This window comes from Tympanuchus pallidicinctus, unplaced genomic scaffold (genome assembly GCF_026119805.1).
Source record: "Tympanuchus pallidicinctus isolate F22 unplaced genomic scaffold, pur_lepc_1.0 scaffold3, whole genome shotgun sequence".
NCBI classification, from domain to species: Eukaryota; Metazoa; Chordata; class Aves; order Galliformes; family Phasianidae; genus Tympanuchus; species Tympanuchus pallidicinctus.
Window position 1 is genome coordinate 102,332,085 of NW_026294747.1, and position 15,242 is coordinate 102,347,326.

Here is a 15,242-nt window from a genome sequence, read left to right on the forward strand (position 1 = left end):
AGAAATGAGGGAAAAAAGAAAAATCACCCCAAATTACCCTTCACTGAAGGCACACTTACAGGTTAACATTAGCACCACGTGCCAGGATTTCATTAAGTGTTTTAGCTATAGTTTGTGAGGGTACAACAACGTGACGGTGCCCCCAGTGATCCAGCCATCCAGTATAAAACTCAGAATTAACCTGAAAGGAGGAAGGGAAAAATATGAAGAGGGTGCAAGAACAGAATGCAACACGACTTGGGTTACTAGCTGTAAGAGAGAATGAAAAAAGGTACCTTGAACCATTTTAACTATTTTTAAACTTTATAAATACAGCAGAGTATACATTTAAATCAGTCTTTTTTAGTAGGTGACTCAAAGAGACTAAACTATCTTTCCAATAATTTTGTACATGCACTTTGAAAATCATTGCTTAAGTACTAAAGAACACAGATTTCCTTAGAACCTGTCAAACTTAATGTTTCAGATAGTTGGCATAAAAATAAATGATGGAACAAATTCTCTGCAGAGTTTGTAGATTATATTAGATGCAATGAAAAATAAATCTTCCAAACACTCAAGTAGCATCCCAAATGATTTTACAGCACAGAAGCAGTTCCCTTAAAGGGTCTTCTCTTTTGTCAAAATGGCTTCCAGTAATCTCACATCCCATTATAGGTTGTGTAGAAGCTCTAGAGTAGCTGAAAACAGGAAGCAACATTTAATCTACCCTTTTAATGTTGCCTTTAACTTCCACCCACCCACATTCATGACTAATGCATCTAATCATACTGTTTCCGCTGCTATGTAAACATTTGTCTTTATAAGGAAAAATACTGAAAATTGGTATCTCCTGGGACCAAAAGAATATCTGCAGAACACTTAATGTGGATTTGACAAACACACAGAAGCTCCTCTGTTCAGCTTTTCTGACTGATTTAGAAATGACATCTCTGTAAACATTCCTGAGAAACTGTTGTCAACTCATCTGTTGTTAACCACTAAGATTAGGAATGATATAAGAATGTAAATTAAAAGACATACCAAAGGGCCTGTAGGTTCACTGCTCCTCTGAGCTAAGAATGCTGCTGTGACGTTTCCACCTATTAAAAGAAGATTGAGTTGCAATATCCTCAACTTATTCCAGTAAAAAAAGAACTGAAAAAGTGCCATACCTCCTTTCCAACATCTAGTAAAAACATAAACAAGAAACTTTGGAGAATGTAGGAATGAACATGCTTCATTGTAGTGCTTAAGTTGCAGAACTTATTTAAAATGCACACATGAATTCATGCATGTATGCATGCATATCTCTGTTTTTGAGGTACATCCTCTGAAAACCCAGCTCTTCTCACGAATGACATATTGGCTCCAAAAACCCTGAGATGTGTCAGAATTACTACTCAGTCATTGGAACTGTCAGCCTGTGATTGTGGTAGCAAGAGGATGGGGAAGAACAGTCTTCCTCTCTCAGGCAGTTTGTAAAAAGGAGTTTCACTTCTGAGCAATCCTAGTGGCTTAAAACACAGGAAACAGAAATAACTACTCATGAGCAGCTCATTCTCATCATGAAAGATACACGTGAAGGAGTTCTTGGTTTCAATCCATTTATAAAAAATGAATTTCTACTAGGAGTGTATGTTTGACTATAAAGAGAATAACATACATAAAAAGTCACAAATACAAAATAAACTGGAAAGATCCATCTTTGAATTTGTTTCTTGTGCTTTAAGCCTATTTTGCAAATCTGTGCAGAATATGAGTGTTCACAGCCTCAACTTCCCTCTTCCATCAAATGGACACTTTCCAAACACACTGTGGTTGCTTGATCATTCTTCAGACCTGTGTCACAGCAAATTGTGGCAGTGTGCACATTTTATTTTAATTTTGGTAACAAACAGCTGTCCAACCTGGGGCAAAGTCTACTGTCGCATAAAGACCCTGAAGAGCTCCACATTTCAAATGAAACTGGCTTGCACCATCAGTTGTGAACAGCACCACCTCATCCCCAAGATGCTGGCGAAAGATCTTCAGGAGGGAACGCAGATAGTCATAGTCACAAGCAAAGTAGCTTCCATACTCATTCTCCACCTGCACAGCAAAAACAAGTCAGCAGAGCAGTAAGTAGCGAATTCCAGGTTGCATCTAACGCCCAAAATTGGAAGTTCAAATGCAAGACTCTTCTTCCTTTGAAAGAAATGCTGAAAATACCATTTAGAATTCCAGAAACGAAGAATAACAGAAAGGAACACTTATAGGCACTCCTCACCGGCATCTCATGCTGCAGCAATCACTGCAAGGAGATTAAAATAAGCAGCTCAAAGCTTTTGCTACAGTCAAATACTAAGAAAATTGAACAAGCACTCCTACATATTTAATAATTTAAGAGAAAATACATACCAACAATGCACAGCACTGTACCCTGAAACATTTACAGCTCAAATCAGGTGATCAAAACAAAAAAGTCTAAATTTTTAAGCTCTTCTGGATAAAAGTTTGAGGCTTATTTCATACTGCTCTTGCTCCTATCTGCAGCAAATCCTCCCATCAGAAGAGTTTAGGTAACCATAACGTATTTTGGCTTGATGTGAGAATTGGCATAAACCTCAGATCTAAAAAAGCTCCATAAGCTTGCATTATTGTTTTCCATAGTTTTGGGAACAACTGTGATGGAGCACTCTGAATTTTGCAGACAGTACCTTCAGTTCTTTAGAATAAGAGACTCCAATGAATCTTCCAGCTACCTTAAACTGTTAAGAAACTTTTTTGTACCTTACTAGCCAACACTTATGGAGCATCCACAAGAACAATATATGCATCCACACTGCTTGCATTTATTTGTTTTTCTGATAGTTACCTGTACCATGATGATTGGACCTCCATTTTGATAGAGGTGAGGCTTCATCTTTGGCAAGAGGACCCCCATCCATTTCTCCACTGCTGTCAGGTAATCTGTAATGCATAAAGTGTAAATGGTTCACAACTTCTCTGCTTTTCTCTGTCTTTTTTGTTTGTTTCTTTGTTTTACTGTATGTGTAGTTTTTACCATGTAAAACAGATAGATGTAAATAAATATAAATTTCTAAATATTAAAGTATATCAGAATGCCACTTAATGAACTGACGTGTCCTTACACTCATTCAAAAATGTCAGCTTCCACTACAGTTTACTAAATAATAAAACATGAAATACTGATGAACTTTGAAGAACACCAGAGGCTTCAATGTGTCTCACACAAGTTGTTCTAATGCATTTCAACAAGTGTTTCCATCTGTACTATTTTTATTTTTTTTTAAATAGATAGCTTCTCTCACAACGAGCAGAACTAAAGTCAGGTACGATATGGATCTACATCTTTGTCCCAGATCCCCTCTCCGATATCCTGTCTCACCTCATGTCTATAAATCCTGTCCAGGACATTAAGAGTGCTGCATTTAGCTCCAGAATTTCATGCACACCGATCAGCTAGGAAGAATTCCCACAGTGAGTGGCCAGTTGTAAAATCAAGAGAAAAAAAGTCAAAGCTGAGAGCTACTTGCCATTTCTTTAATGATGACAATAAATTTTTTACTTGGTACCAGTTTGATGAAACTTGTCAACAGCTTTGAAACTTGTAACAGTTTTAAATTTAACTGCAACTGATGGTTGTTTAAGAAGTTCTTAACAAAAGGTTTCTGGAGCAAAGAGACAGGGTGGTTCCACCGTGACTTTTTTTTTTTTTTTTTTTAATTATTTCAGTCATTTTCTTAGAAAATCAACTTCTGAAAATAAAATAAACAAGCCAAAAAAAAAAAAAAAAAAACACCCACAAATTCTAGGGCATGCATCCACCTTAAGGACTCAGCCTGTAATTCCTGAAATGACAGAAGGTGCATGATTTTCAATCCCTCCTTGTTTGCTATATATATTTATTGAGTGCATAGTTTTTAACAGAAATATGTGAATATGAATTACCTGGAAATAACCTCAAACAGTAAGCCACCTTGTTGCTGAAGAATATTTTTGCCAGATATTTCTGATGCCCTTACCTGAATCAGAAGATCTCAGAACAATAGATTCCTTCTCCAACAGCCATGCAGGAAGACCACCCTGGGAAAAGAATTGGAAGCATTTCAGCGACCTCTTTCAGGAAATAAGAGGAAGTTAGTCTATTATCAAAACATATACTGAACTTGTAGATTTATTTTTATATAAGCAAAACAACTATTACTTAAGTTCACACTGTAGAAAGTCAGAATATGTTGGTTTAAATACAGTGAACCAGAAGTCTTTTTGAGGATACATCAAGTTCCCTTGTCTACTCTAAGACAGAAATCCTTGCATTGTATTTACCCTACAAACAAAGTAACTGTTACAAAAGGCTGTACCATGTCCCATTCTGCACAGATGTAAGGTCCAGCTCTTAGGATCACCAGCAAGCCAGTTTCACTAGCAAGCTGCAGGAAATGCTCCAGATCTCTGTCACCAGAAAAATCATACACGCCCATCTGGGTTTCATGGTAGTTCCATGGTACATACCTATCAAGAGAGGAGATAATCTGACATTAGGAAAATAATAGAGCCCTATTTCAATGCAGTAATAAAACTGCCAAACAAGCAGATCAACATTTGCCACACTTCTCTCCTACTTCCAGAACGTAGGAAACTGCCACCACATCACAGAATCTCTCCCAGAAGACGAAAGAAAAAAAAAACAAACAATCTCTTGATTGCAGAGTAATAAAGATATTTGTTACCTACCAACTATTACAAGCACTGTTGTAGCTTACAGCCCATGCAGAACAACCACGAGTTGTCTCTTAGCCCAGCGCTAAGTGGCAGCTGTAGCAGAGGCAGACATTAAAATCAGAGATTGATAAAGCCTAGATAAGGATTTGAGAGAACAGGAAAACTCGTTCTCCATGCATTTACTTTTTGCACGTAGGTTTGTGATTCCTCTAATAGAAGTGGTGCCACTGTTCCAGAGTACAAATTTGAGAAAGCGTGTAAAACCGAAACTGTGGTTAGCCAAGCAAAGAGCCTCTCCAGCAACACCTCTGTTGCTTGGGTTTGTTTTCATGCTCAGTGTTAACCTGGTAAGAACTACCCCAACAGGAAAAGAGAATGTAGAAAACATTGCTTTCAATAACAAAGAAAAAATAGGAACCCTCACATGAACACATTTATTTCAATCACCTGTGATCATACTGGAATCGGAAATACATGCAAATGAACAGATTAAAAAAAAAAAGCAATATGATAATGCTTCAGAAATGGTAGTTAGTTTTATTTCCTCACAAATGCCAAACTGCAAATCTCTGTTTGAAAAGCAAAAGCTTAAAATTTGTATGCCAGGATAGAGTCCAAGCAACATATTCAACAGACGGCAAAATGCAGATTTTCCTCCCTCTGCTATATATTTTATTTCTTTGTCAATCTGATGTAACTGCTTCCAAAGTGCTCAATTAACTCACTTGTTAGAACAAAGCACACACGTATTTGGTGAATATGTAAACCACACTAAAATACATTAATTGTTAATTTGGTTTTATGTATTTTGCCTGTGTTTCAAGCAGAGAAGCAAGCTGTTCAGAGATGGTTAAAAATCAAAGTAGATAAAGTAAATTACTATTTAAAAAAACCAACATACCTCAAAAAGGCCAATACAGTAGAGTACCATACTGTGCTTACTTTCCCTTTTCAATATATCTTTATCCTGATTACCACTGCAGAAATAACTTGAGTTTGCTTTAAGCACTAACAGCTACGTTACTGTCAGAACTATTCTTCTGTATTACATGTATGTGGCTCGAGATGATATCTTCCTTACAAAAAAAGAAAGGGAATAGCAGGAAAGAATATTATAGAAAATAACATGCCAATTTAACTCCAAGCTTAGGAAAGGTACCAGAAAAGCTACCGCATGATTCATGTCATGATGTGATTAAAAAAAGAAACACAACCAACTAGATTTGCCAAGAACAGATACATCTAGTTTCATTCTTTCAAAGTAACACTGGCCTAAACAGCTAGGGAAGAGAAAAAAATAAAAATAAAATGATGTCTCTTGACTTAGCAAGGCTTTTGGTAGCGTGATGGATGACATTCCTAGAAGCAAACAAGCAAAAAAAACAAAAACAGGGAAGTTGATATAACATTAACAAAGAACAAAAATTAACTGAAGCATAAGAACCACGAATTCTTTGGGAAGGCAGCAGGCTATTTTGAGAAATATGTCATGTTTCTTTGTTAAGTCATGCTATATCCAAAGCTTTTGTTGCCATCTGATTGGCAAAGGTGGGGCAGGTGGAAGTCCATCAGCAATCATGTTCAAGTTTCTACATGTTCGTAATTAATCAGCAACATGGCCTGATATCAACATGGAAATTAAGAGTTATCACTTTCTTCTTCTCCCTTGCAAAGGCAAAGATAAAAATTTAGAATGAAAAGGACATATGACATTAACAGAAGGAAAAAAGGTGTGTAGGTTCTACTGTAAATTACCACATGATTACAAATCATCAGCACTGCAAAAGAGACAACTCTATCTGGGTTATATTAACAGGCATGCTTATGCAGCAATCCATTCCCTGAACAAATACCCCTGTTTGAGCTAAATAAAGATGACTTGGTATTAACTTCACTGTAATTTTCTCATTGTCTGAAAGAGTGCTACAGAAAGACAATAATTGCTTGTAGTCCTTTCTTCTCAAGCTGCCCCATAAGCTATTCCTACTGATAAGGAAATTATAGGTTCATGTAAGAAAAGCATTCTAACTGTAATTTAGCTACACCTTGAAACCTGTTATTTATGAAAATATGCTGCTTGGAGGGTTTTAGGAACTTGTTCTGGTAATAAATCTGAACACCTAACATAGTGAGATGGGGATGAGGGTTTCACAAGATCCCTTATAGTCAGAATGGAAAAAAGTTAAAAAGTTCTTCCAGACACAATTTTATGTCCCAAAGTTTGATTTTTTTTTTAATATATATATTTATATTTATACTTTTATATATAAAGCGCCTATCACCTGATTGATAAACATTCTTTGGAACCATTTTGATGGCAGGGGTAAGGACAGGAGTCAGCCTGTCAGTACCTCAGCATTTCTGTTTCCAACCAATTGAAAAAAAAAATTAAAATAAAAGCCACAATTTTATGCCTCACAAGGCTAAAAAAAAAAAATTAGTAAAGAAAGTTAAGAGGAAAATGTATTTGAAATGCTTTCTTATTTGAAATTCATTTCTTAAAAAATGAATGATAATATAAAAGCATCTTTGACTGCTTTAAAAATTCTAATACACTCAAATCCGTGAATTTATTTTCTGCAGCTAGCAATGACTTCAAATCATTTAACTAATAATGACATTTAATCTCCACTTACATACAATTTGTAAGCTTTAGCCCATAACCTTTTTCTTTGAAACTTTTCTCTGCTATTTCAGAGATACATCAATAGGCAAAACAACAACAGTTCTGCCACTGCAAAACACAGTATAATTCTCTCTGTAATACTTGTGTTGTGTTTCCCCCCTCCCCTTTATAAAATTAAACAGCTTGTACTGCTTTCATAAGTAACAAAACAGCACTTTACACATACTAGTTGAATTACATGAGTTTTAGAAAAAGCAAACTGTGGGTTTTTTTTTTTTTCATGGAACACTAAGTATTGGAAAAAACTTCTAAGATTATCTAATCTAACAGTCTACCCATCATCACCATGCCCACTACTCACATTGCTCAGGGCCACTTCCACACACTTACTGAACCGCCAGAGCCAATGATTCCACCATCTCCCTGGGAAGCCTATTCCAGTGCCTTACCATTCTTTTGGAGAACAAATGTTTCCTAACATCCAACCTGAGCCTCGCCTGGTGCAACTTGAGGCCATTCTCTCTAGCGATATCAGTTTCACCTGGGAGAAGAGGCTGCCCCCCCCCCCCCCCCCCCCCCACTCCTCCACCTGCTGCAACCTCCTTTCAGGTGTTTGTAGAGAGCGATCAGGTCTCTTCCAAACCTCCTTTTCTCCAGACTGAACAATCCCAGCTCCCTTAGCCATTCCTCATAAAACTTGTGCTATAGACCCTTCACAGCTTCAGTGCCCTTCACTGGACATGCTCCAAGGTCTCAATGTCCTTCTTGTAGTGAGGGGCCCAAAACTGAACACAGTACTTGAGATACAGCCTTACTAGAGCTAAGTACAAAGGGATGATCATTTACCTACTCCTGCTGGCCACACTAGTTCTGATACAAGCCAGGATGCCATTGGCCTTTCAGGACACACTGCTGGCTCATGTTCAGCTGGCTGTCAACTAGCACTCCCAGATCCTTTTCTGGCATGTGCATTTTAGGTCACTCTGCCCAAAGCCTGTAGTGTTGCCTGGGGTTGCTGCGACTGAAGTCCATGACCTGCCTGGCACTTCATCCTGTCGAACCTCTTACAGCAAGCCTCAGCCCATCAATCCAGACAATCCAGTCCCCTCTGTTGAGCCTTCCTACCCTCAAGCAACTCAATACTTCTTCCCAACTTAGTGTTATCGGCCAACACACTGAAGACGCACTCAATCCCCTTGTCTAGATCATCAATAAAGATCCATCTGGTCACCAGCTGGATTTAACTCCATTCACCACCACTCTGTGGGCCCAGCCACTCAGGCAGTTTTTCACACAGCTATGAGTACCTCTGTCCAAGCCATGGGCTGCCAGTTTCTCCAAGAGAATAGTGTGGGAAAGAGTCAAAGGCCTTACTAAAATCTAGTACAGTCTAGGATACCCACAGCCTTCCTTCATCCACTAGGTGGGTCACTTGGTCATAGAATGAGATGAGGTTGGTCAAGCAGGACCTGCATTTCACTAACTTATGATGGCTAGGCCTAATCACCTGCCTGTCTCTCACATGCTGTGTGCTCGCTCTCAAAACGATCTGCTTCAAGACCCTTCCCAATACTGAGGTCAGGCTGGCAGGTTAGTAGTTCCCTGGATCCTCCTTCTACAAGGATGTCTCTCCAGTTATCTGGGACTAGTCTGACCAGGACTGCCAACAAACAGCAGAAAGTGGCTTAGCAAACACTTCCACTAGCTCCTTTAGTACCCTCTGGTAGATCCCACCCGGCCCCTTAAATCTGTGATAGTCTAGGTGGAGTAGTAGGTTGCTGTTTCCTTCTGAATTACTGGGTTTTATTCTGCTCCCCATCCTAGTCTTCCAGCTCAGAAGGCTGAGAACCCTGCAGATAAGTCATCTGACTGCTAAAGGCAGAAGCAAAGAGGGCACTGAGTACCCCAGCCTTTTCCTCCTGCTTGGTGGTAACGTTCCGTGCTGCATCCCATGAACGGGAATCTCCTTGGTTCCTCTTTTTTAATGCAAAGATATTCTAAACAGCAGTTCTTTCCTACATGGAATTTCTACAGGTGTTTTCCTTTCCTAATAAATACATTTCTTTGAACTTTTAAGTAACTGCTAATTCTTCCACGAAATTTCTCAGTTTCTACAGTCCTGTAAATGTTTAGCTCCATCTAGTGGTTAATTGTTTATCTCCTCCATTGTAAAACCTACAACTTTCAGTTCTACCCATGTTTGTGACTGTACCCATTTCTAGTTCACATATCATAGTTCAGTAACTGAAAACAAGGACAATTACAGTTGGGTGACCAGATGTCTCTGCAAGTAGCATGCAGAGGGGAGCAGAGAGGGGGTTCCTAGGCATAATACCTCATCTTCTGGGATGTCACACCACATAATCAGATTTCATTCTGCTATTTGGAAGGGTTAGATGTCAATATTTTCAGCTTTAACGTAAAGTCAGGCTTCCTACAATATTCTCAAATGATCTCATATCCTGTTACTGCTTAAAATATTCAGGTCTAGAGGAGGGCAACAAAGATGATCAGAGGGTTGAAGCACCTCTCCAATAAGACAGGCTGAAGGAGCTAGCAGGCTAAGAGAGTTGGGTTTGTTCAGACCATAGAAGAGAAGTCTCTGGGGAGACCTGATTGTGGCCTTTCAGTACCTAAATGGGCCTACAGGAGAGTTGGAGAGGCACTCCCTCTGGTGGAGGTAGGTATGGGACAAGAGCTGTTATAAACTAATAGAGGGTAGATTTACATTAGATGCTGGAAATAAATTCTTCACAAAGAGGATGATGAGGCAGTGGAACAGGTTGCCCAGAGAAGCTGTGGATGTCCCAGCCCCAGAAGAGTTCAAGACCAGGTAGGATGGAATAACACCAACCAGTGAAAGACTTAAAAGGTAGCTCAAACATAGGGCGCCCTATAGCCACATTCTGCCAGAACATCTGGCAATGCTGCTGCCTATCCCAGAATGATTTCATGCAACTAGTATCTCAGTCTCTTGCTAACACTTTCACTTATCCCCAGAACAGTAAGCAGGAAAAGAAAAAGACAGAAACACAACTGAATAATAATCATTTTATTCAAAATACACAAAATCGCAGCAGAGCTATTTGGAGTAATGTGGAAATTTATAGCTTCATATCAAATAATCAAGAGCTGTACAGCTTGATTCTATCTTCAAGCACAGCCAAAAAACATCTTTATTTTTTTAAGAGAGGGGTAGAGAGAAATTAGTGTCAATTAGTGTCAAGATTCATGTATTTGATTCTTATAGAATATGCAGGGCTCTGAGGTACCTTTTGTCTGTAAGATATACATTTGAGACCTATTTTCACCACAGCATAAAAAAAATCCATAGGTAAGTAATGTTGGGAGAAAAATACAAATAAATTCCAAACTGTTGTATAGTGGAAAGGAGGTTGTGATAAGCCTTTTTCCCCCTGTAATTAATGATCCACTAAAAACAGCGAAGGCTGCAGCAAGTCACATTTTCTCAAGGAAGCAGCTGTATCATATCTTTTGTACCTGAACATAAACAATCCTGAAGACCCTAACACCAAGAGGCCAGTCCTTCCTGTATACCAGAAGTATGCTTTGAATAAAGCACAGGAATAAAAGATTCCAACAAGCAAAAAAATGGGGAAAATGGAAGAGGGAAGAACCCAAAAGTACCACCCCAAACACTTGTGTTAGAGTTCATGAGAGGAAGAAGAAGGAAGCAATGAAAAAAGCAATAGGAAAAAAAACAGAAGGAAGAAACTGCTTGAAAAAACTGGAAAAGAAGTGAGGGCACTGAAGGTGTTTGGGGGTTAGCAGTAAGATGAAAATAAATCCAAGAACTAAGGAAGTATAACATACTTTGGGTCATAGGACTTACAGAGCCACTGTTAGGACCTAGGCTAATCTTCAAACCAGATGTCAGATGATATAATTTTCAGGTCTGTTTGAGAGTACCTTTATTGCAGTAAAAAAATATTCACATGGGCATTTCCTGCAACTCTGTCCTGAGATTCCTGAGCAAGTGTGTTATTTAATCCAGTCGTTCATTTATGTGGGAAGACAGAATGCGCTTACTTGGTTTAATCAAAATGAAGAAACAAAGTCACCACATTATCACAACACAGTGAAGTTTTATGAGGAGGAAAAAAAAAAAAAAAGCTACAAGTGAAAAACAAAAAATAAGAAAAAAACCACCCTACCTTCTTTTCCTTCCTTGCCACCTCTCCAGCTCTTCTTCACATACCAACCCTTGCTAATCAAACTACTAAGTGTACAAAGTAGCCCTGAAACTCACAGAGTAAACAAGACACAGATTTTCGGAGAGAAAAAGCAGAGTGCTCCCACTGAACAAACCACCCCAAACAGGCTCTGTGCTGCCAAAGCCAACATTGTTCAATGGCCCACAGCAAAAAAGGAGACAGTTTTAAAGACATGCTCCAAGCCCTGTAATGGTTTAAGAAAGAAATAAAACCACGCATGGTAATTGAAACCATCACTTGAAAAGACTGTGCATATTCACTTTTCTGCCACTCCTCTTTCCTTGCCATGAAAGAGAGAGGACATGGAGTGAAGGCTTGGTAGACACAACTGACTGCTGAGTTTGTTTTTGTTGTTTTTTCTGTTTGTTTGGTGTTTTTTGTTTGTTTTTTTTAAGTACTGCTCTTATTTCACAGCTATCTCCCTAAATTTAAACACTCCTGGTGAAATAGCTATACATATTTCTACAACCTCTCCCTAAATTTTCAAGACTTCAGGGCAACACAGTCTAAACTGTAATTAAGACTTTACTGTCACCTCTCACCTAGCCTGCCCCTGAACACGAGATCATGATGTCCTTTGGCAGATGACAGGATTATCTGTTTCTTAGTTGCCAAAGTTCACAGTCCAACTATTTGTTTCAGGTCACATTTGTATCCTGGATTGTGAAGCAGTAAGCACTGCTGAATAGCAAAGAAGCAGACTATTAGCAGCTATCATCCCAGACCATGCTAAGGTGATCACACCATGTTCCACTTTTCATTTCAAGAGATTTCTCAGCTACTACTTAAAAAACAAACTATTTAATTTAAAAAGTAACAACGGCAACATTCCCCCATCACTACTTCTTTTGGGTCTCCCAGGACTACAAATGATTTTGAAAATCAGCAGCTACTTACGTTTGAATTGCATCCAGCCCAGCCATCTTCATCTTCAAGAGGCGGTCTTTCCAGTAATACCGGGGCACCCGGGAATAGTGAATGCTGCCAGAGATGTAACGGAAAGGGCGCCCATCCTTGACAAAGCAGTTGCAGCCATAATCAATCCCAAAAGTCTTCTGCGGTATATTCTGCGTACAAACAAAAGGAAAGCTTTAAAAGTTATGCAATGTAAACTTTTTCTGTTATGAGAGACATGAAGAACAGTCCACCACTACACAAAAAGATACCACGTGTATTCTCCACTTTCAGCAATTGAGTGCACAGTGCTATCTTTACACAGTAACACGTTTTGCAGTGCAAGTGATGACCAATTCGATAGGGGAGGTTTACCAATTTGTGGAGTGCCAACACACTTCACTCACTGAGGTTTTGGAAAATACAACTGATTCCCAACTCAGTGTCACACTAGAAACAAAAGCCAATTGGGAGCTTTCGAGGAATAAATACCATGCTCTAAGTGCTCCATGGCACGGGTAGAAGCAGGACTGAAAGCTTATTTAGTAGTACATATATATCGTGATAGATCAGTCTAAAGAATTTACATATTGAAATAAATCAGTGAAGATCAGTCATTTTTAGAGACAGTCCTCCTTTCAATACTTTTCCTGCTAAGCACACCTAAATCATTTACCACACAGTAATTTTAAAAGGAGCAGGAAAATTCAGCACCTCTGAATCTGCACCTCTGACACAAAAGAAACATACTTTAACTTCAAGATCACTGGGATTACCCCTTAAGAGCCTAAATTCATTAGTACTCAAACTGCTGGGAACAACAGCAGTACTTCTTTTGTTTCAAGTAACTTGCGAAAAACAAAAAGGACAGGAAGACAGATTTTTATTAATTAAGTGCATGGCCCTATGCCTTTAAGAACCTTTAATTTTTATTTTTATAAACCCTACCATCTTGCATCTCACACTTTCATCACATATCTTTGGCAGTTCTGTCTCCAGTACCATTTCTGACCTTTCAGTACAGGTCAGTAGGGATTTATGAAGTGAAAATTAAGGTTAATAACTGTTAATCAGTTAGTTTCCTGTGCCTATCAGAAATATGTCAGAAGTCAAACCAACATAGCCCATATTTCATTGGACAATACACTACTATAAATAAAACACACCTTTTAATAGCATAAATTCAAATCTTTTATAGGGCACTGACTTGTTTTAATCCGGAACAGGTGAACCTTGGCCTACCTCACACAAAGAATGGAGTTTAACAATTAGCAAACTGACTGAATCATAGAATCACTCAGTTTGGAAAAGACTTTAAAGGTCATCAAGTCCAACCACAACCTAACCATACTACCCAAACTCTAACAACCCTGCACTAAACCATGTCCCTGAGCACCACATCCAAATGGTTTTTAAACACATGCAAGGATGGTGACTCAACCAGCTCCCTGCAGAGCCCATTTCAGTGCTTAACAACCCTTTCTGTAAAGAAGTTTTTCGTGATATCCAACCTAAACTTACCCTGGTGCAACTTGAGGCCATTTTCCCTCATCCTGTCACCAGTGAGAAGAGACCAGCCCTGCACTTGCTGCAATTGCCTTTGAGGTATTTGAAGAGAGCAATAAGGTCTTCCCTCAGCCTCCTTTTCTCCAGACTAAACAGCCCCAGGTCCTTCAGTTTCTCCTCATAGGCCACATTCTCCAAGCCCTTCACTAGCCTTGCTGCCCTTCTTTGGACCTGCTCCAACAGCTCAATGTCCTTTCTGTACTGAGGTACCCAAAACTGAATGCAGTACATGAGGTGAGGCCTCACCAGCGCCGAGTCCAGGGGCAGGATTCCTTCCCTAGTCCTGCTCACCACACCACTCCAGGATGCCACTGGTCTTCTTGGCCACCCGGGCACACTGCTGGCTCATATTCTGCTGACTGTCCATCAGTGCACCAAGGTCCCTTTCTGTCAGGCAGCTTTCCAGCCACTCCTCCCCAAGCCTGTAGGGCTGCCTGGGATTGTTGTGACCAAAATGCATGACCTGACGCTTGGCCCTACTGAAACTCATATAGTTTACTTTGGCCCATCAATCCAGTTTATCCAGGTCCCTCTTTAGGGCCTTTCAACCTCCTGGCAGATAAACACTTCCTCCCAGTTCAGTATCATCTGCAAACTGACAGAGGGTGCACTCAATGCCCTCATCAAGAACACTGATAAAGATATTGAATAGGAGTGGCCCCAGTACCGAGCCCTGCGGAACACCACACATGACTGGCTACCAACTGGATTTAACTCCATTGACCACAACTCTTTGGGCCCAGCCACCCAGCCAGCGTTTCACCCAGCAGAGCATATGCCCATCCAAACCCTGGGCAGTCAGCTTCTCCATGAAGATGTAGTGGGGGTCAGTGTCAAAGGCTTTACTGAAGTCCAGATAGAGGCTATTGACAGCCTTGCCTTCATTCACTAAGCTGGTCACCTTGTTATAGAATGTAATCAAACAGGATCTATCATTCGTAAACCCATGCTGACTGGTCTGATCCCTTGGTTGACCTTTCATTGATCCGTGATTGGATGAAGCCAAAGCGACGAAATCTGGGAGGCAACAGAGATGCCATCATACAACTCAAGGTGTCCCCCAACTGCACAAGAGCCAACCACTACCACACTATCACTGTATGCCCAAATGTTAAGTAGGGACCAACAGACTACAAAGTTTTGAAGAACTTTCCCATGCAACCACTTTTTTCCTGTTACCTGGTGAACAATTTCACTGTAAATCTGTACTACAG

General features: G+C 39.6%; 1 protein-coding gene across 1 annotated transcript in view; it reads right to left on the reverse strand.

Annotated features, from left to right (window-relative positions):
* The window catches only part of GLB1 (galactosidase beta 1), a 44,179-nt gene that overhangs the window by 19,516 nt on the left and 9,421 nt on the right, over positions 1-15,242 (reverse strand). The window contains exons 2-8 of the mRNA XM_052694304.1: positions 12,466-12,635; positions 4,347-4,497; positions 4,008-4,068; positions 2,837-2,931; positions 1,890-2,070; positions 1,024-1,082; positions 60-181 (exon numbers count right to left, since the gene is read on the reverse strand). Coding sequence (XP_052550264.1) covers positions 60-181; positions 1,024-1,082; positions 1,890-2,070; positions 2,837-2,931; positions 4,008-4,068; positions 4,347-4,497; positions 12,466-12,635 — 839 coding nt within the window. The remainder of the gene's footprint in view (positions 1-59; positions 182-1,023; positions 1,083-1,889; positions 2,071-2,836; positions 2,932-4,007; positions 4,069-4,346; positions 4,498-12,465; positions 12,636-15,242) is intronic.